The 21,190-nt window shown below is 34.9% G+C and overlaps 1 protein-coding gene across 1 annotated transcript in view; it reads right to left on the bottom strand.

Annotated features, from left to right (window-relative positions):
• Positions 1–21,190, bottom strand: part of LOC113511904 (GATA zinc finger domain-containing protein 14) — a 246,627-nt gene that overhangs the window by 28,728 nt on the left and 196,709 nt on the right. Inside the window, exons 5-6 of the mRNA XM_052894486.1 lie at positions 9,941–10,101; positions 2,933–3,129 (exon numbers count right to left, since the gene is read on the bottom strand). Coding sequence (XP_052750446.1) covers positions 2,933–3,129; positions 9,941–10,101 — 358 coding nt within the window. The remainder of the gene's footprint in view (positions 1–2,932; positions 3,130–9,940; positions 10,102–21,190) is intronic.

Below are 21,190 nucleotides of genomic sequence, written 5' to 3'. Positions count from 1 at the left end.
ATATTTTTCCACTTCTATAGATCTTCAGTATTAAAGAGGAAATCTTGGGAACTTATTTATTTATTATCCATATATAATTTTTATTAAAATAGGCGCGATTATAAGCATTTTAAAATCGCCATTTTTTATTTATGCAGGGTTCGGGAAGTTGTTATCTGTTGAGAAGAACCCGCAAGAAAGCAAACAGTTACGCTTTTAAATCTCTGTTAATATTGTATGTATTTATTGAAATATACTTTATCTAAAATTATATGGTTGATTTATAGTTGATTGTTTAATTATATTAGCTCAATTCTATGAAAACTGTATAATATTATGCAACGTTGTGCTGCAGTGTAAGTAGGGGCCCAGACTTTGCGGCGAGTATCTGGGCCACTGCAGGCCTGCCCTACATTCCTTTATTGTTTTGTTTTTCATCTACATGGAAGTGAGTTACGTAGGGGATGAGGTCTAAATCTAACAGCTTAAGAATGTATAGACACGAGACATATTCTTAGAACTTTATTTAGAAATAGAAAATTTTTATTGAAATAGACTTGTTTAAGGGGGAAAAGGATTGTTAGCAATGAAGTTTGACAGCCCCATTGCTAGCAATATAAGGTATATTGCTAGCAATGGGGCTAGGTCGACCTCCACGAGGTTCCCCCTGGAAACCATCGTAAATAATTCTCGTTGAATTCGTCACGATGGGCTAACTGACCTACTTCATCCTCACCTATCATTCTTCACTGGTGCCTCGCCGGTATATACTGATAGCGCGGGTGGGGTTACATTATCATCCATTTAAAAAAAATAGACTTGTTTACAAGAACTTTTTAGTCGTAAATTTTTTAAGATAATATACCTGGGTTTGGGATGTTATTATCTGTTGAGAAGTACCCGTAAGAAACTCAACAGTTACTCATTTCAAATTATTATGTACAAGACAATTTTGTATTTGCATGGGTACTCTAGACTGTAATTAGAATTAAGTTCTATTTATACATGCTATAAAATTTAAAATAAACAAGCAAACATGAGCAGACCACTCTCTACAAGCAGTACCCATTCACGAGTATGACCAATTAGCCAGCCATCATTGGGCTCAACCATATTTTGGGGAACTCACCGACCTGGCCCATTACGACGTCACCAGTCTGTACCTTATAATGGGCATGACTAGCTTCAAGTTAGTTATATGTTTTTATACATTCACTCTTAATATAGATGTTTTGGTACAATTGTATAAAACGTAACATCTAATCAGGGCCTACAATACACAGATCACAGATAGTATTTTATAAATCATGTCGTTAATTAAATTATATATATATATATATATATATATATATATATATATATATATATATATATATATATATATATATATATATATATATATATATATATATATATACATATATATACATATATATACATATATATATATGGAATTGTGATAAGTTACTACGAATTTACGCACGTAAGTTACATGACCTGGCTGTTAGAAAAATTTTATGTCATTGTCCTTTTATAGAATTTAAAATGGCAAACAAGCTGACGGCCCACCTGATGGTAGAAGTGGTAACCTATAGACATGAACAGTACATAATATATACAAAGAGTTATCAAATTATTTTGAAAAATTATGCAAAAACTTTCTATTTTACATACCTACTATTTTTGTTCTCTATGTTTCAAAATGTTACTTCACTGTTGACAAGAGATGTCACTAGTGAACAGAATTAAGTGTACACCATTCCTTAACGTTTTTTTTTTTCGTAATTATAGCTTTATATTTTACAAATATAGTAAACGAGTAATGTCAGATTTTAAAATACAGACTCTATGTTTAACCTACATACGACTAGAACATTTGTCGTTCCACTTTGGCTTACTTGCGGATTTTTCAATAAAAACGCGACGACTTCGCGGAATAGCAATTTCATAATTTCAAAAATACTACTCAATCGCAACTCTGTTCAATTCTAAGAAAATGTAAAATTAAGCTTAAGTAGTCTTGAGTTCAATTTTACTTACATTGTTGTAACAAATAATCGTGGTAAAAACACGTTTATTATGTATATTAAATATTGATTATAATTATTCAATACTAACTGTAACCCGTAGCTTTGCACGCGTAAATTATAACGAGTATTAAGTACCAATCACCATCATCATCATACATACATACATACATATCTGTCACGCCTGTCTCCCATTAGGGTAGGCAGAAACAATGGAACGCCAAATGCTTCGATTCAAACAAACCTCTTTCGCTTCTTCCACATTCATCAATCTTTTCATACACGCTCGCCGGTTACGGGTATTTTTAATCTGGCCCTTCTTTAGCACGTCGCCTATTTGGTCAACATATGTCCGTCTAGGGCGGCCCCTACTGATATCTCCATTCATTCTTGCTCGATAAATCTCTTTCGTAATTATTCTCTCATCCATCCTCTCCAAATGACCAAACCGCGATTTTTGTCACTACATCGTCTTTCAGTCCACACTTCTCTATAATCACACTGTTTCTTACTCTATCTTTTAATGTAATACCACACATACTTCTCAAAGCTCATCATCATATCAGACGTTAATTGTACAGTGTACACTGATGAACATAATACTCCCCCTTGTGGGGTTCTGCCAGTAGTTGCCACGCTTGGCAGATATGTTGGCAACTGCAGTTAAGCTTTGGTGATGTTTTAAGGACGCTGCTGCCCATCCCTCGACTTTTAAAATCTTTTAGTCGCCTCTTACGACACATACGGAAAAGGAAGAGGAAAGAGATACCGTGGAAATAGCAATATATACTCTATTTTTAAAGTCATACACATGAATTTTGAAAAAATCTTCGTCTGATCTGATTTACCTTGAGAACGCTTACTTTATTGTAGACAATTGGATAATATTATGCACGTTACTTATAAAGAGTTCAGTTTCAACTTACCACCACAAATGACGTCAGCTAAATTAGTCTGCACACATTGATGCGTCACGGCGCCGTCTCGAACCGTGGTGATCTCCCCGTACAGCTGATGCAGGGCCTCCTGGTCCGACATGAGGATGGTCCGAGGGGACGGACAGTCTTCTTCATGATTACTGGTGTGACGCCGCGAGGATGACCTTGACCGGGAACGTCGGCGTCTGACAGATAAACATTAGTATTTAGTAGGGATGAGTAATATATAGCAATATTTATATATTGTACAAAAGTCGTTTGCTTGGGTACCTCTGTCCCATTCGTGTTTCAACTGTGAAGCAGTTGTGTTTGCATGGCTGTGTTTCGGTTTATAAGGGTGGGATTTGGCGTGAATTTACTGGGTACAGAGGAATAACACCTGAATCCTCAGGAAAGGCAACACATGGGTGGTATCATGGGCGAAACAGTATACTATGTTATGTCCATGGTACTGCTCATGTCTATTGGCAATGGTTACCACTTTCCATTAGGTGGGCCGTCAGCTTGTTTGCCATTCTAAGTTGTATAAAAAAAAATTTTTATATCATTAAGGTGGCAAGTGACACAGACCCCCATGTGGCATCACAGAAAATTCAAGCACAATTAGATCAAGTTGATTATTGGTTGGATAAATGGCGAATAAAATGCAGTACAGAGAAATCCCACCACATTACATTCACATTAAGAAAGGGAGATGCAACACCGCTGCAAATGAAGGGACAAAATCTACCAAAAGTAACAAGTGTTAAATATCTGGGAATGCACCTGGACAGAAGACTCACTTGGGCAAAACATATTAAGACTAAGAGAACTCAGGCAAACCTGGAATGCAAAAATCTATCATGGCTAATAGGAAGAAATTCAACACTATCATTAAACAACCGAAATGTATAATTTTTTCCGCCATCGATGTTCAGAGAAACCCAATATATAGATACCGGAGCGGTATCGATATAGCTCATGCCTAGTATTTAGTCTACTAATCATGAAAAAGGATTCGCCTAATTTCGGTTCAATTTCAACGAAACAAATATAGAGTGAAGTAGAAATTTATTTAAATTAGTAGTTTACTTAGGATAGAAATTACACGAAGAAAACATTCAAAAACGAAAAACAAAAAAAAAACTGTGTTTATCAGTGTTATACCTGTAATATATATGTAAAATTGATTACGGTTACTTCTAAACGTCTTTTCTGGCGATAAATTTAAATATTCACGTCAATTCTTGTCATTATGATACATTCCATTTAATATTTCGTATATTTTACTAGTGACCTGTCCCAGCTTCGTACATGTAGTTAGTGTAGAGATTACTATTTTTTTTTTTAATAAAATATATGCCATGTTACTAATTTATAATGTAGTTATCTATAGATGAAAGAAGTTTTAAAATTAATTATTATTTGAGTTTAATCATTATAAACAAAAAATTAAATCTTTTCTCTTCATAATTTTATAGTTTACATATAAAATAAAGTTATAATAGAAAACAAATTCTATTTTCATAATAAAATGTACACATAAATATAAATAATAATATGTATAAAATAATATTAGATAGATAGATAGATACTCTTTATTGTTTTCTTCAAAAGATTACAATAGTAAACTTATTATAAATATAAATAATTACAGGAAATAATCACAATGAGAAAACAATGGGCGACCTTATCGCTAAGAGCGATCTCTTCCAGGCAACCTTTGGATGGAGAGGAGTAATTATAAACAATTTGGTGGGAGGCACGATGAAAATTTTTGTTATTTATCTCTCTCAATATTAAAATATAATGGAGTATAATGCTATATTCCACCGTCTATCTAAATATTTTCCAACAAATATTCTCCAAAAACATATGTGTAATTTAATATAATGATCATAAATAATCAAAGACTTATCTGTACATTCTAATGCATTTTTTTATCGTTAATAACTTTTTTTGCAATGTATTTCACATTTTAGACGCCGCTCTTTTTGATCAATATGGCACTTTGTTTCATTGAAATAAAGTTGAATTTCATACTCGGATTGTTGCAATTTTAATCCAATAACCGGATCTTTGGTCGCCAAAGTGGCGTCAGCATTTTTTTTTAATATTTCTTCTTCATCAGAAGAGCGTGATGTTTTTTCTTGTATACTGATTTTAGGGATATATAATCACATAGATGTGGTTCAGTGATTTAACCATTATATTATTGGATAATACTATAGAATTTGCCCGTGTGGTTGTGGCCGTGGTCCCAGCATAGAATGGACTACCCCTTCCTATCCCGTGGGTGTCGTAAGAGCCGATAAAGGAGGGCTAGGGATGGGCAGCAGCGTCCCTCTTAAGACATCTCTAAAACCTGACGGCGGTTGCCAATCCGCCAACCAAGCATGGCAACTACCCCCAAAGGGGGAGGCTTATGTTCAGCAGTAAACAGTTAAAGGCTGATATGATGATGGCTATAGAATTGGAACCTATATCTAGAGCTATATATGTAAAGAACATTTTGGATTATATTTACTCGTATCTTAGTTGTTCAACGATTAGACATTCTATTCTATTGTAAAACTTAGCGTGTGCAGTGAAAGTTAGTATAATCATCATCATCGTCATCATCATATCAGCTGTCTACTGTTGACTGCTGAATATACTAGGGTATATATATATAGGTTTCACCTAAAAGAAGGGTTTTGCTAGTACTTTACAACCTTGGTTGGCGGATTGGCAACAGCAGTTACCTTTGCTGATGTTCTAAGAGGGACGTTGTTGCCCATCCCTCGACCATGAAGTACCTTTAGTCGTCTCTTGCGACAACCACGGGTAAGAAAGGGGTGGCCTATTTTATGGGTGACTTTAATTTTCTTTTTCCTCTTTTCGACGAGTCTTTTTTAAATAAGAAACTACTTTAAAAGATTCTAGTTTTAAAATTTCATTTCAACACACACAAGCAGTGTTTTAAACACATAGACAAGGTTACAATAAATACAATACATACTATCAATATCAATCAAGATGCTGAGAATATAATTAATAGATAACTATGATAAAACCGATAAAGTACGATTGCAAAACGTCCATTTTGAAATCACACCTACAGTGGGTAATTAACGAGTAAGTAAATGGATGAAAAATGAGTTTTTGAGGTACTGGAATTTGGAAGGACAAGACAAGCGTGTCAAGTGCACCTACATGCGCTTGTAACACCTACATTATGACAATTATTGCAATTCAACACGCAATATTAATAAATTAAGCAGCTCAATAATTTGTTTACAATACTTTAACGATACTGTGTTGTAATAATACAAAATAAAATACAAATTATACTGTTTCTAAAATATGAGCAAAAGTGGTAATTTTCTTTATAATGTTTGACACGAAGTAGCGATTTGTTTGTTGTTTAAAGTAAACAATGGCAATGAGTTTTTTTTTTTTTACATATTATTTAAATGACTATATGTATATTACTGATGATTCTAAAATTATGAATAAATTAAGCTTTTCCAATTAATTTTAAAATGGAATTTTAATTTGTTTTTGGCGATCCTATGGAAAGCCGTTGAAAAGACACATTTTCCAAGATTCTCTGTTGTCCATTTTATTACTGCTGCAGATTTCAGTCACACTTCTTATTCTTATGCCATTAAACATTATATAATGCCACAATAATACATACATTATTTATAACAGAAATATATAAAATCGTGTCTCCTATTTAAAAAAAAACTCGCACAAATAAATACTTTATAGGGGGGAAAGCGATTGTTAGCAATGGAGTTTGACAGCCCGATTGCTAGCAATATGCCTTATTAGGTCGACCTCCACGTGGTTCCCCTTGGAAACCATCGTGAACAATTCTTGTTGAATTCGTCACGATGGGCTAACCGACCTACTTCATCCTCACCTATCATCCTTCACTGGTGCCCCATTGGTGTATACCGATAGCGCAGGTGGGGTTACCATTCCATTATCATCCATTAAAAAAAATACTTTATAACAATATACAAATACAAAATAGATTTCACTATGTTTAGGCCTGTTTCTAGGAAAGAAAGATACTAATCTACTGTTACAGCCTTCATTTGTAATGGTATATTAACTTACCTAGACTCACTATCATCTATCACCACACATTGTCATCAGCGTGTACCGATAACGCCGGTTTTTTTTATAGATGATAATGGAATGGTAACCCCGCCTGCGCTAACGGTATACGCTGGCGGGGCACCAGTGATAGATGATAGGTGAGGATGAAAGCAGGTTAGTTATCCCATTGTGACGAACTTCACAAGAATTTACCATGATGGTTTTCAGGGGGAACCGCGTGAAGGTCGACCTGATGAGGTATATTGCTAGCAATGGGGTTATTAGACCCCATTATTAACAATTCTTTTCCTACCGACAACACCGGGGTTAACATTTCATTTTCATCGTAAAAAATAATAGTACCTAAAAATTATGTTACATATTGAAGTCAACCACCAGCAGAAGGGGGAAAGGAATTGTTAGCAATGGCGTTTGATAGCCCCATTGCTAGCAATATGCTCTATCAGGTCAACCTCCACATGGTTCTCTCTGGAAACCATCGTGAACAATTCTCGTTGAATTCTTCACGATGGGCTAACTGACCTGCTTCATCCTCATCTATCATCCTTCACTGGTGCCCCGCTGGTGTATACCAAAAGCGCGGGTGGGGTTACTATTTTATTATCACCCATAAAAAAAAAACACCACCAGAGAATTGGGTTTATTTATAGTAGTAACTACTTACAAAGCCATACCACAACGTCAATTATTCACGCGTCATTTCGTAGCCAAATCGGTGCCGCCATTTTGAGTAAACGCGCGCAATGTCAAGTTTAGTGCCAAAAATGGTAAGTTTACTCATCAGTATGCTGGGTGCGTGCGTTTGCACAACATGTCCAAAGAGTCCGCACACGGCGACATCTCGAAATGGCGTTGTGAATCATCCATCTAAAGATTTTATACATATGGAACGCGCGATGTGTGAACCGACTTGTTGACTTGAAATAATCTTGTACTGTTTGATTACATTATTAAGCTGTGGCCAGACATGTGTAATGTAATATATCGTGTAATGTAATACAATCAACGCTATAAACGTTAAGTGTAAAGATAAACTTAGGGCAAAGAGCAATGACTAAGAGTTATAGGACATAATATCAGTTCAGATGAAAAAAAAAAAACAAAATACAAAATTGTTTTTGAATGCAGTCAACCAATAAAACATAATGGTCCATAGTTACACTCAACAAACAATAAAGTAGAATAAGAACAAAAAATTACTCAATTCGTCTATATTCCTCTATAAAGTCGTCCCGACAGTCGTGGTGATCCGCTGTCAAAATTTATAAGGGCGATTGCAATGTTTGTTCACATTGTTTGTGTTACATTACGCGTTACAGATTACACTTGTCTGCTCGCAGCTTTATAACACATCGACACGAATTCATCAAATGATTAAAATAGAAAGTATGTTTTATGATTGGCAATATAGCTGTAATTAGAATAACCAAATATAGACCTTAGGTATATTTGAATAAAATCATCAGATGCCTGTTGAAGATTGTGGTAATAGATGATATTATAGATTATTGATGGCGATGTAACACTGGCCTTATTTAATTAATGTAACCCTTCTAATGATTCATAATGGACAATACCCATAAAGTTAGCATAAATTCTGCGTCCATAATTACTATGAATAATTATCATTTACTTATCTAATTGTAAAGTCAGTTTCATATTTAGATTCAAGTTTTTACGCGTCAGTATGTGTATTATTTATAATAAAATAAATTGATTTACTAAATAACTAACTGTATGAAATTAGAGATTTTCAAAGACAGGAGTATTTTATGCGAAATAAACCAATAGTAAGAAGAATAATTCATATAATCTATACTAAATATTAGTTACAACGGTATACTTAGTTATAAAAGTTATACAATAGTAACATAATATAGAGGAAAGACCTAATTTTTTATTCGTAATGAGTTAATTAAAAAAATACTTGACCGATTATTTTAATTCTTTCGCCTATGAAAAGTTATTACAATATATATTACAAGTTACATATATATTATAAGTTATTACAACTATATCAGTGAGTGACTTGAGCTGTATTTATTAAAAAATGAAATTAAAGCCATTTTACAATAGAAAAAGAAAAAGATGTGTACTGGCTTTATTTTAACACAAAGGAAGTAACCAGCGGGTCTACCATGAAATGAAATTCCGAAATTTCGGACTGAATTTCGTGTTTTTGTTTATACCAAAATCGGACCAATAAATGGAGTATAACATTTTGTTCGTCATACATCCTATCATAAAAGTCAAAAGGAACAATATTTTAACATTTTTAATATTTCCAAACGGCATGTATTATGTAATTTTAACATCAAATTTCTGTTTCGTTTGGCTCCGAAATTTCGAAAAACAGTTCATAGTAGGCCCTCAGATAATATAAATAATGTTAAATAACTGAACGAAGAGAGAAAAAGTAGAAATCTTTTCTAAACAGCATAAATAATCGATAAGTATGAGTGACAAATATACCAATAAATTGTAAATGATTTGGACATTTTCAATCAACACACAAAAGTACAAAAGTCGTTTTCTTAGGCACCTCTGTCCTATTTTTGTTTCTACCGTGAAGTAATTGTGTTTGCATGGCTGTGTTTCGGTTTGAAGGGTGGGATATGGCAGTGAATTTTCAGGGTACACAAGATTAATACCTGAGTCCTCAGGAATGGCAACGCATGGGAGATATCATGGGCGAAACAGTATACTGTGTTATGTCCATGGTACTACTCGTGTCTATAGGCGACGGTTACCACTTTCCATCAGGTGGATCGTCAGCTTGTTTGCCATTCTAAGTTGCATAAAAAAAACATATTTTATATATTTTCTTTTTATTTCTATACATTTTTTTACCTAGACCATCAGAATATTTAGACCTATGTCTTTAAAGGCCATGAAAATACTTACTCAGGTGTGACTATGAAGAAACCTCTCGACGTCTGATAGATCTTCCGCTCCTGCATCAGCTGCGCCAAGGTGTCGTACACGACCTCTTGGGATGGTGTTTGCATCGAGGGAAATTTTGCAGACAGCGATGTTCGTACACTTTCTAAAGTTGCGGATTGACCCTGAGAACAAAAATAAATGGGATTAAGCAAAATAAATACTACGCAATAAGTAATACCTTATTTACAGGAGGGACCGCGAGGTGGTCGACCTGACAGGTAATATTAGTAGTGTTAGGGCTAAAAGTTTCCATTACTAACAATTCCTACCCCTATTCAATATTACTTAGTAGAAAAGGAAGGGATTGTTAGTAATGCGGACTATCAGTCTCATTGCTAGCAATATACCCTGGTGGTTTTTTTTGATGGGTGAAAATGGTATGGTAACCCCGCCTGCACTAACGGGATACGCTGGCGGAGCACCAGTGAAGGGTGATAGATGAGAATGAAAACAGGCCAGTTAGCTCATCATGATGAATTCATCAGGAATTAACCATGGTAGTTTCCAGGGAGAACCGCGAGGAGGTCGACCTGGTTGGATATATTACTAGCAATGGGATTCTCAGTCTCCATTACTAACAATCCCGTTCCCCCCAGCGTATACTATTAGCGCAGGCGGGGTCCCATTTTTTTTTAATGGATGGAAATAGCATGGCAACCTCGTCTGTACTATCAATGTACATTGGCGGTGTACTGGAGGATGAAAAGGCAGGTCAGTTAGCCCATCGTGACTAATTCAACGACCAATTTGTCACGATAGTTTCCAGGAGGAACCGCATGGAGGTCGACCTGATAGGGTATATTGATAGCAATGGGGACTAACCTCTCCATTACTAACAATCCCTTCCCACCATCCATAAAAAAAACATATTACTTAGTAAAAACGGACTTTCGAAAAATAATTTCTAATTCAATTAAATTACTTAATTAAGGAAATTGAAGATATATCATACAACATGTTTAAACGGACGTATTTTATTAAAATAACACCATTATACTACTTTCTTTAATGTAAAAAAAACCTTCTAGTGTAATAACCAGTATTTATTTAGTCCAATTTATTGATTATTATTATTTGTACTCAGATTGACACATCGAAGGCAAAACGTGTCATTTTACATACCTAAGTAGATAATGTTTGAACACGTGTATTTTTTTTATACGACTTAGTATGGCAAACAAGCTGACGGCCCACCTGATGGAAAGTGGTAACCGTCGCCTATAGACATGAGCAGTACCATGGACATAACAGAGTATACTGTTTCGCCCATGATACCCCCCATGCGTTGCCATTCCTGAGGACTCAGGTGTTATTCCTCTGTACCCAGTAAATTCACGCCATATCCCACCCTTTAAACTGAAACACAGCCATGCAAACACAACTGCTTCACGGTTGAAACACGAATGGGACAGAGGTACCCAAGCAATCGACTTTTGTACAATATAATTTATAATCTATATATTACAGTTACAATATCTATATATCGGCCTAGTAACGAATGTATTAAATCTCAATTATCTAATATATAATACTGAAATAAAGTACCCGATTGAGAAGAATACAGATAACTGGTATGGGCGATATCATAACAGATGATGACCTTTTTACCTCCATCATTGTTAAGAGGAATCCTATATATAGATATCGGAGCGGTACCGATATTATCCAACCCTATTTTACATTAAATTCTAACAGTGGTATTTGGGGGGAAGGGATTGTTAGTAATAGAGAGGTTAATCCTCATTGCTATTGTAAGTTGTAAAAAAAAATATTACCCATCTGTAGTATAAAAGCCTTAGATGCCAATTAACTATTAAACATATTTCCAAAACTTGACATTAAGGTTACATATGCAATTATAGTTGTTTTAAATCATAAAAAGATAGGGATCATCACGCCTTACATCTGTCAAAGCGGAACATAAAAACTTGATGTGTACGGGTATGTTCCATTGACAGTGGTCCAACCAAAATAGATGCGAACAAAAGGCCGATTTCTATCTTAGAGCCTTGGAATATTCAACCCAAATGTATACAAAACACTGTGAACTATGCCATTGGTCATCAATCAACCAAATCTAGATCTACGATCGATGTCTTCATCCGAATTTGTCTCGATCTCGACCTTCTTTGATATAAACCATATGACATTGAATTCGGACCCAAGATAAGTATCATGTTTACGTTATGGAAGAAACATGGGTATCTAATGAGAGAATGGAAAACACGCAATTCACTAGCGGTCGGTTTTTGTTTCGAAAATCATTAATAAGAAAGGAAAGGAAAGGAAAGGCATTATTAGATTGATAATAATAACTTTTTTTGAGACTTTAATGTTTGGTGATGGTACTTTTTATGTGGCTGAGAAAGGAATGGGAACCCTGCCTGCACTATCAATATACGCTGACGAGACACCAGTGAGAGTTGATAGATGATCAAAGTAGTCCATCGTGACGAATTCCACAAGAATTAACCACTATAGTTTCCAGGGGGAACCACTTGGAGATCAATCTGATAGGATATATTGCTAGCAATGAAGCTGTTAGATCCCATTACCTACAATCCTCCCCGCCCTCCTCCTACACGGTGATAGTACTTTTTTTTAATAGATGATAATGGCATGGTAACCCCACCCGCGCTATCGGTATACACCGGCGGGGCACCAGTGAAGGATGATAGGTGAGGATGAAATAGGTCAGTTAGCCCATTGTGACGAATTCAACAAGAATTGTTCACGATGGATTTCAGGGGGAACCACGTGGAGGTCGACCTAATAAGGCATATTGCTAGCAATGGGGCTGTCAAACTCTATTGCTAACAATCCCTTTGCCCCCGCCAGAGAAGAGTTAGTTTAGAGTAGCCTTTTATGATCGGATTAACCGTATGCTATCAGAGAGGAATTCAATGTCTTCGGAATTAGAGCGTATGGGATATGATTAATGTTTACATGAGATATGATGAAAGTGGATGAAGCAAGAGATGTTAACATGTAAGGTTAGATGCCTTTGCCAGACGTTTATCTGTATGTAATTAATATAATAAAAAAAATAATAATTATAATTCATTATTCATTATCAACGGTTTATACTTGTATCACTAAATCACATTTCTTAGTTAGCTACGTAATAAGTATTCAATAAAATTGTTTCTTACACATATTTTTTATGATAAAATAAGACAAAAGTGTCGTATAGTGCAGTACACAATTATATCTGGGATTCTGCCACTATGATAATTATATTATAAAAAGAAATATAAAAATCTGTTAGAAATTTCATTTTTTTTTATGATACTTAGAATGGCTGTTTGCCATGACTGACAGACTATTTGATTGAAAATGGTTACCGTCGTCTATAGAAATGGACAGCACTATAAACATAACAGAATAGTAATAATAATAGATTTTTTTTTCAATATGTTTAATTATGAACATGTTTAAATAATTTCTAAACATGTCTTATATAAATGAGTACAATGCACAGCAGGTATCTAGCTATGTACCTAAACTAAAAGTAAGACAGTTGAGTTATTAAATAAATGATATTATGTAAATGTAAATGGGTCTAATGCATACGAGGTCTGTCCGGAAAGTTCGTATAAAAGTGTTCTGGAATGCGAGAAAGAGGAGTGGGGAGGCCAGGTAAGCGCAGGACCCCTTCCTTATGTCCCTAACAATGCTTCAGTTCTGGTCTGACCGCCGTGCGGTGCGAACTGGCTTGTCACGCCATCTGTGAAGTTACCTCTTAACGAAACCCCGTCGGCATGGAGCCCGCTTCCGTTGAAGAGCAGCGCGTCGTAATCAAGTTTCTCTCGAAACTCGGCAAGAATGGCCGTGAAAGCAAAGAGTGGAAGACATCCGTCCCGCTCAAATGTCAAGACAATGTTGATTGTTTTTTTCGATGTTCGGGGGATTGTCCATCAAGAATTCGTCCCTCCAGGCCAGACAGTTGATGGAAAATTCTACGTCGATGTGCTCAGACGCCTCAAAGCTCGTGTGGCACGAGTTCGTCCAGAATTGGCGCGAGAGGGGCGTTGGATTCTTAACCACGACAATGCCCCTGCCCACACCTCTCTTGTTGTCCGTGAGTTTTTGAGTAAAAATTCCATTACGGTGACCGAACACCCCCCCTATTCGCCGGATTTGGCCCCGTGTGACTTCTTCTTGTTCCCAAAAACCAAATTGGTACTTCGGGGGCGGCATTTGGGGGACATAAATGAGATAAAAAAAGCTACGACGGGGCAGCTGAGAAACCTACAACCAGAGGACTTTCAAGGAGCCTTCTCACAGTGGAAACGGCGTTGGCACAAGTGCATTATGTCACAGGGGGAGTACTTTGAAGGGGATAAAATTGATTTACCTGAATAATTGTAAAATAAAATTTTTAAAAAACTTTTATACGTACTTTCCGGACAAACCTCGTATAGTGTTCATAGAAACGAGTTCTAAGATCATATAATTTTATAACATGTCTCAAAATGAATGATTATAACACCATATCCAGTGTCATATGGCACAATTTAAAATAATCAATCGATAAGTATCTATAGATAAATTTGCAACATTTAAATGACCTTCAGGATACAGCGTATAGCATATATTAATGGGCAGGTGTTGTGAAATGACCGCTTTATGTGTAAGCATTCAATAAGAGACTGTATAACTAGATTTACTTGTATGGGCTAGGGCTAGGGCCGTAAAATTATTATATTTATTAATTATAAACTTCAATTAAATAATTTTTTTTTATACCACTGAGGTGGCAAACAAGCATACGGCCCACCTGATGGTAAGTGGTTACCGTAGCCTATGAACACCTGCAATACCAGACGTATTATGCGTGCGTTGCCAACCCTGAAGAAACCTCTTTACCCCCCTTTTGAAGAACCCCATGCTGTAGTCTCTTGGGAAAACCTAGGCAGGGAGCTCATTCCACAACCTGAGTGTTGTGGAAATTTGAGTTTGTACAATTAAAAATTATATATATCTTTGAACCTGTGAATATATAAGCTGAACCAAAACTAAATTTCCAAAACTTCTGTACGCCTTTGAAAGAATGAATGAAAAAAAATTATTGGCTTTATACAATATAAGAAATAAGCAAGGCAATTTGACTATATTAGTCGCTCAAAAAGATTAGCTCAAGAATTTAATGAATATTATAAAGTATCAAAATACTTTTATTTTTATGCAACTTAGAATGGCAAACAAGCTGACGGCCCACCTGATGGAAAGTGGTAACCGTCGCCTATAGACATGAGCAGTACCATGGACATAACAGAGTACACTGTTTCGCCCATGATACCCCCCATGCGTTGCCATTCCTGAGGCCTTAGGTATTATTTCTCTATACCCTGTAGTACTTTTAGTACTACTGGAAGTACCTACATACTGAATAATTAGATACTTCAAAAGATGCCATAAAATTGTGTTACACGTTGCAACAATAGCTAAATGCATTCATTATCATAATTCGTTTTATTATCCAGTTTTTATATTTCTAAAGATAAAATAATATTGCTATAATATTTTACGACCCTTTTAACCTGAATGTTTAGAATGGAATATTACAATATTACTTACTCATTACTCAATAACTTTGTCAATATAAGGTAAGCAAGGATCTAAATTGCTTCCATGGGGGGAAAAAGGATTGTTAGCAATGGAGTTTGACAGCCCCATTGCTAGCAATATGCCCTATTAGGTCGAACTTCACGTGGTTTTCCATGGAAACCATCGTGAATAATTCTTGTTGATTTCGTCACGATGGGCTAACTAACCTACTTCATCCTCATTTATCATCCATCACTCTCTCTAGTGTATACCGATAAGTACAGGCGGGGTAACTATTCTATTACCATTCATTAAAAAAGAAAAATTGCTTCCATGGGGGGAAGAGATTGTTAGTAATGGAAACTAATTGTCCCATTGCTAGCACGCCCTGTCAGGTCTACCTCCTCGCGGTTCCCCCTGGAAACCATCGTGATTGGTTTGTTGATGAATTCGTCACAATTTGGCCAACTGACCTGCTTCACTGGTACTATCTGTCATCCCTCCCAGGTGCCCCGCTAGTGTATACCAATAGCGCAGGCAGGGTTATCATTCCATTATCATCCATTAAAAAAAAAAACTGTTTTCCATTATATTATACTTCTAATATTTCTAAATGCAATGTTGTGTTAAAAATAGGTTTCATTATTTGAATTATCTAAGATTTCGCTATCGAAAATCAACCACAGCATAATTTAAATCATTCAATAATATCAAATACGTAAACTCGCTCGAGGGCTCGGTCAAACCAGTTGTGACTTACTGGAACTAACCACATTGCGAACGTTAGTTATTAGATCGCAATAATTAATTCAAAACTTATGAGTGCAGCTTTTCTATTATTTGTGTCGCAAGATAATTTTTTTTATTAACTTTCTATAGGAAGTGGGCGTAGGAGATTTAAGTTCAATGTCTCATGTCGTAGTATTTGTGCGAATATTATTCACACGCACACATTGATACGATGTCTGTAGGGTTGCACGTTACGTTTCTTTCACTGATTAGATTTTAGACGAGGGTTTATATATAAAAAATATGTTTAAAAAGATAATTTAGTTTTATTAGTAGTATCTATTTGAACAATAGTTAATATAATAGGAGGGAGGGAGGGAGACTTTGTACAAATGTCATTTGCTTGGGCTCTGTCCCATTCGTGTTTTTACCGTGAAGCAGTTCTGTCTGCATGACTGTTTCGGTTTGAAGGGTGGGATATGGCAGTGAATTTCCTAGATACAGAGAAATAACGCCTGAGTCCTTAGGAATGGCAACGCATTGCGGGCATCATGGGCGAAACAGTCTAATCTGTTATGTCCATACCGCTATTCATGTCATTTGCCATTCTAAGTTGTATAAAAAAAAAGTAGCCAGAACGCCTAGATAAGAACTATAAGAATAGATAGATAGATAGAGACTCTTTATTGTTTCCTCCGAAAAATTACAATAGTCAACTTATTATAGATACAAACAATTACAAGAAATGATGACAGTGGGAAAACAATGGGTGACCTTATCACTAAAAGCGATCTCTTCCAGGTAACCTTTGGAGAGGAGTGATTATAAACAGTTTGTTCGAAGGCACGTTAAAAATTATGTTTTTAAAAGCATATAGAAATGTAATCCATGCAATAATGTTATTATATATCCCTACTTATTTATTAATAAATTTATTTTCCAAATCAATATTTAAAGCTTGTTACTTAGATTGGTCTATCTGATACATGATTTACGCAAAGCAATGCGCCTACCATACACCACGGAGGTCATTCTATTTAAACAATACATATTACTGTTGGTATCAGACACTTGCATAGAGTACTTAGGGACATATTGCTCAAAAATCAACATACAAGCTACATGTAATGCTTATGCAAATAAATCTATTTAAAAGTCCAGCCCACTTCTGATATTTAGGTGGACCTGTAGCGCGGCATTCTACTACTAGTACCTTGCACAACACTTGCACCATTGACAAATTATCAGGGCAGCCAACTCGATTGTTTACAACGACTTAATCGATTGATCACTCGGTTTAATTACACGCCGATTGGGTGTAGTAATAATGAGTGATTGTTTGCGATTGAACCGCGATGAATGAATCGAACAATGTTTAATGATACATTTGACCGCGACAGAAGTAAATAATCGGAAAAAACCGCCATTGATAACGTTTCTAAAATGTCGAATTTCCAAAAAAGATAATTTATCAAAAACCCTAATTTTCAATTGTGGGTACTACTTTTCTTAAATAACTAATTTCGTACATTTATTATTTTCATTTGTATGAAATTAATATAATATCACAGTTTCTAGAAGAAAGACAGCAGAATGGTAATTGAAAAATTAAGGAGTATAATCTTTAAATGACTGAGGTAAAGGGATTGTTAGTAATGGAGACTGAGAATCCTATTGCTAGCAATATACCCAACCAGGTCGACCTCCTCGCGGTTCTCCCTGGAAACTATCATGGTTAATTCCTGATGAATTTATCATGATGGGCTAACTGGCCTGTTTTCATTCTCATCTATCACCCTTCACTGGTGCTCCGCCAGCGTATTCCGTTAGTGCAGGCGGGGTTACTATACCATTTTCATCCATCAAAAAATCTTTAAATGACTTAATATATATATTTATAATGTGTTAATACAATATTTACGTCTGTATTTGTGATCCGTAAAAATCCGTAAAGTAAAAAGTTATAAATAAAACTACATTTTGCAAGTCATTAAAACAATGTGGCTAAATATGTGATTCTATATTATAAAATTAAGATCTATTTCAACCATATTTATGTAAACTTAAGACAATTTGTTTTTGTTGCATCAGCCGTTAACTGTCCCCATACACACACACACACACACACACACAAACACAGCCTCCCCCACAAAGGTGGTTGCTAGTAGTTGCCACGCTTGGCAACTGTGTTGGCAACTGCAGTCTGGCCTTTGGTGATGTTTTAAAAGGGATGCTGCTGCCCATCCTTCTACTATAAGCTCCCCTAGTCGCCTCTTACGGGAAAGAAAGAAGTGGTTTATTGTATGCCGGGAGCTACACGGCAATTTATTCTTGCTACAAACAAAATAGCAAATTACAAATAAATAGGTTTTTTTTTGTACAACTTAGAATGGCAAACAAGCTGACGACCCACCTGATGGAAAGTGGTAACCGTCGCCTATAGACATGAGCAGTACCATGGACATAACAGAGTATACTGTTTCGCACATGAGACCCCCCATGCGTTGCCATTCCTGAGGACTCAAGTGTTATTCCTCTGTACCCAGTAAATTCTCGCTATATCCCACCCTTCAAACCGAAACACAGCTATGCAAACACAACTGCTTCACGGTAGAAACACGAATAGGACCCAAGAGATATAGAGGTACCCAAGGAATCGACTTTTGTACAGTCTCCCTCTGGTATAACTTGAAATACTAAAAAAAAGCGAACCACTTAAGATAGACATCTCAAATTGAATAGGTATTCAAATTTCGTAATTACTCAGCGTGTAAATGGCATTTCGCTTAGATTATTAAAAAGTTATTAGTCATTAATATAGGTATATGCTTGACAGCGGTCGATTTAATAATGTGCTGATTACAACTATGTATGTATGACCTCACAGTTCAAGCGCTCGAGAATGTTTTGGCAAAAAGACGAGTAGGTATCAAGAGTTCTCAGGTCATCTGTGAGACGTTAGTTATAGACTTTAGCGGATGCGTACACGCGTGTTATTAGATGGCCTGTCTCACTATTATCCCCATATTTATAAAAATGTTAAACCCCTCATAAATCTATTTTTAACTGACTTCAAAAAGGAGGTATTTTGTATCTCTGTTTACTGTATAGATAATCAGGTAGTATTATTTTATTGTTACCCTATTCCCTTTTGCTACAACAGAATATCAGTGCTTTGCTCTTTTGAGGGCGAAGCAATAACTTGACTTGTGACCATTTTATATTGTTATGACACACGCACAGAAGGAAAAATTGTACTTGGTTTTATGTATTTTTTTTAATCATTTCTCTTATTTCTTTTTTTATGTATATCTGTATCTGTTATAATTTGTGTGCTGTAAGTGTCGTAAATATGCAATGTATGCAAATAAATTATCTATCTATCTATCTACAGATTGGTTCCATAGAAATTTCATCAAAATCAGTTTAGTAGATTAATTTTTACATAATAATAATTGCTTTTGCTACAGTCTTTGCTAAAGTCGGTATTTTTTTTGTGGAGCATAATCTTCATTATAGCTATATTTTTTTGCACTAAATTCCCAATTTGGAAAAATGACCATACGTTTTATTAGTTAAGGTAGATTCGTAGGACATTTTAGTTCTTATGAATAACAGGAATAGTGTTATTATTATAAATGTGGAAATTTATAAACATGTTTAGAAGTTTATTATCCAATGACATTTAAATGAATGAATCGAAATGAACGAAAATTAGTTCAAAGACGAATTCCATGTTAAAAATTAGTTATTATAAAAAAATTGATCTTTTATGCTCTAATTCAAATATATTTTAACACTGATGTAAATATATAAGTGAATATTAAAAAAAAATTCACATGTATATCTGTACATATTCCATGTACTTTAACAAATTGAAAATAAATAGGTACCTACCTACAGTAGTATCTATCTACATTACAAAAATCATTCTAATTTTACTAAATTGCAGGGTTAAATTAATTAAATAAATTCATGCGAGTACTATGTATGTTAATAAAATTAGAGAAATAAGCAGGTATCCTTCTATAATGTACTTTAAAAAAAAGTGCTTGAAAATTCTTTGTTTTAAACTTGACCAATCGAATATTATAGGCTAAATTTATTACTTATTTATGAAGAATATGCAAACATGTCACTTTGATAATCTATTTGGTTCATTATTTAAACATTTTTTGATTGGTTTATTTCCGATTGGAAATATTTATTTCATTTTCCATAAGCGAAATTCAACAGTAGGCATGCTTTCTATTTTTTTAATAAAGTTCTAAGGCATATTGAATATTATTTTTAAAAATTAATATTATTTATCTTGAAGAAGAATTGCAACGTCAAATATAGTTAATTAAATATCTTTTGTCCACTTAAACATATGTACATGTATAAAACATATCAAATAATTTATATTTAAAAATTATAATGAAAGACGAGAATAAAACTTGGACCATAAATTGTAAAATATCTGAGAAAACAGGTTCGCAGATTCCAAACGAGTATAAAGTTTATTCTTTTTTGCATTTCATGGCCAAGAGTCATCGTGCCAGTATTTCCAGTATTAGGATTATTTTGGGCGGAGCCGAAACCAATATGCAAATTGTACTGATTTATTTCGGTATTCGATTCAGTTGCAAACTGTAGTTTGCACGAATTCTGCATAATGTGATTATTGATAACTTTCAAACTCCTGCTGCGTAAATAAAAATATTTTAATAAAATATTGGATCGACTTGAAAATTACTTCCTTTTTTACGTAATTTTAAAATCACTATCTATTTATTGCGCCAATATTACAAGATTTGTTGAAGGATATTCAATAAGCATAGTGTGTTACAAGAGGCGGTCTTATTGCTAAGCAATCTTTTCCAGACAACCTGTAAGTAGAAGGTATAGAAGATATATATCTTTAATTCACAATTTCAATTAGACACTTAA

The sequence above is a fragment of the Galleria mellonella genome, unplaced genomic scaffold (assembly GCF_026898425.1).
Source record: "Galleria mellonella isolate WM207_F2 unplaced genomic scaffold, CSIRO_AGI_GalMel_v1 utg213, whole genome shotgun sequence".
NCBI lineage: Eukaryota > Metazoa > Arthropoda > Insecta > Lepidoptera > Pyralidae > Galleria > Galleria mellonella.
This window is presented reverse-complemented; position numbering and strand designations above follow the sequence as displayed.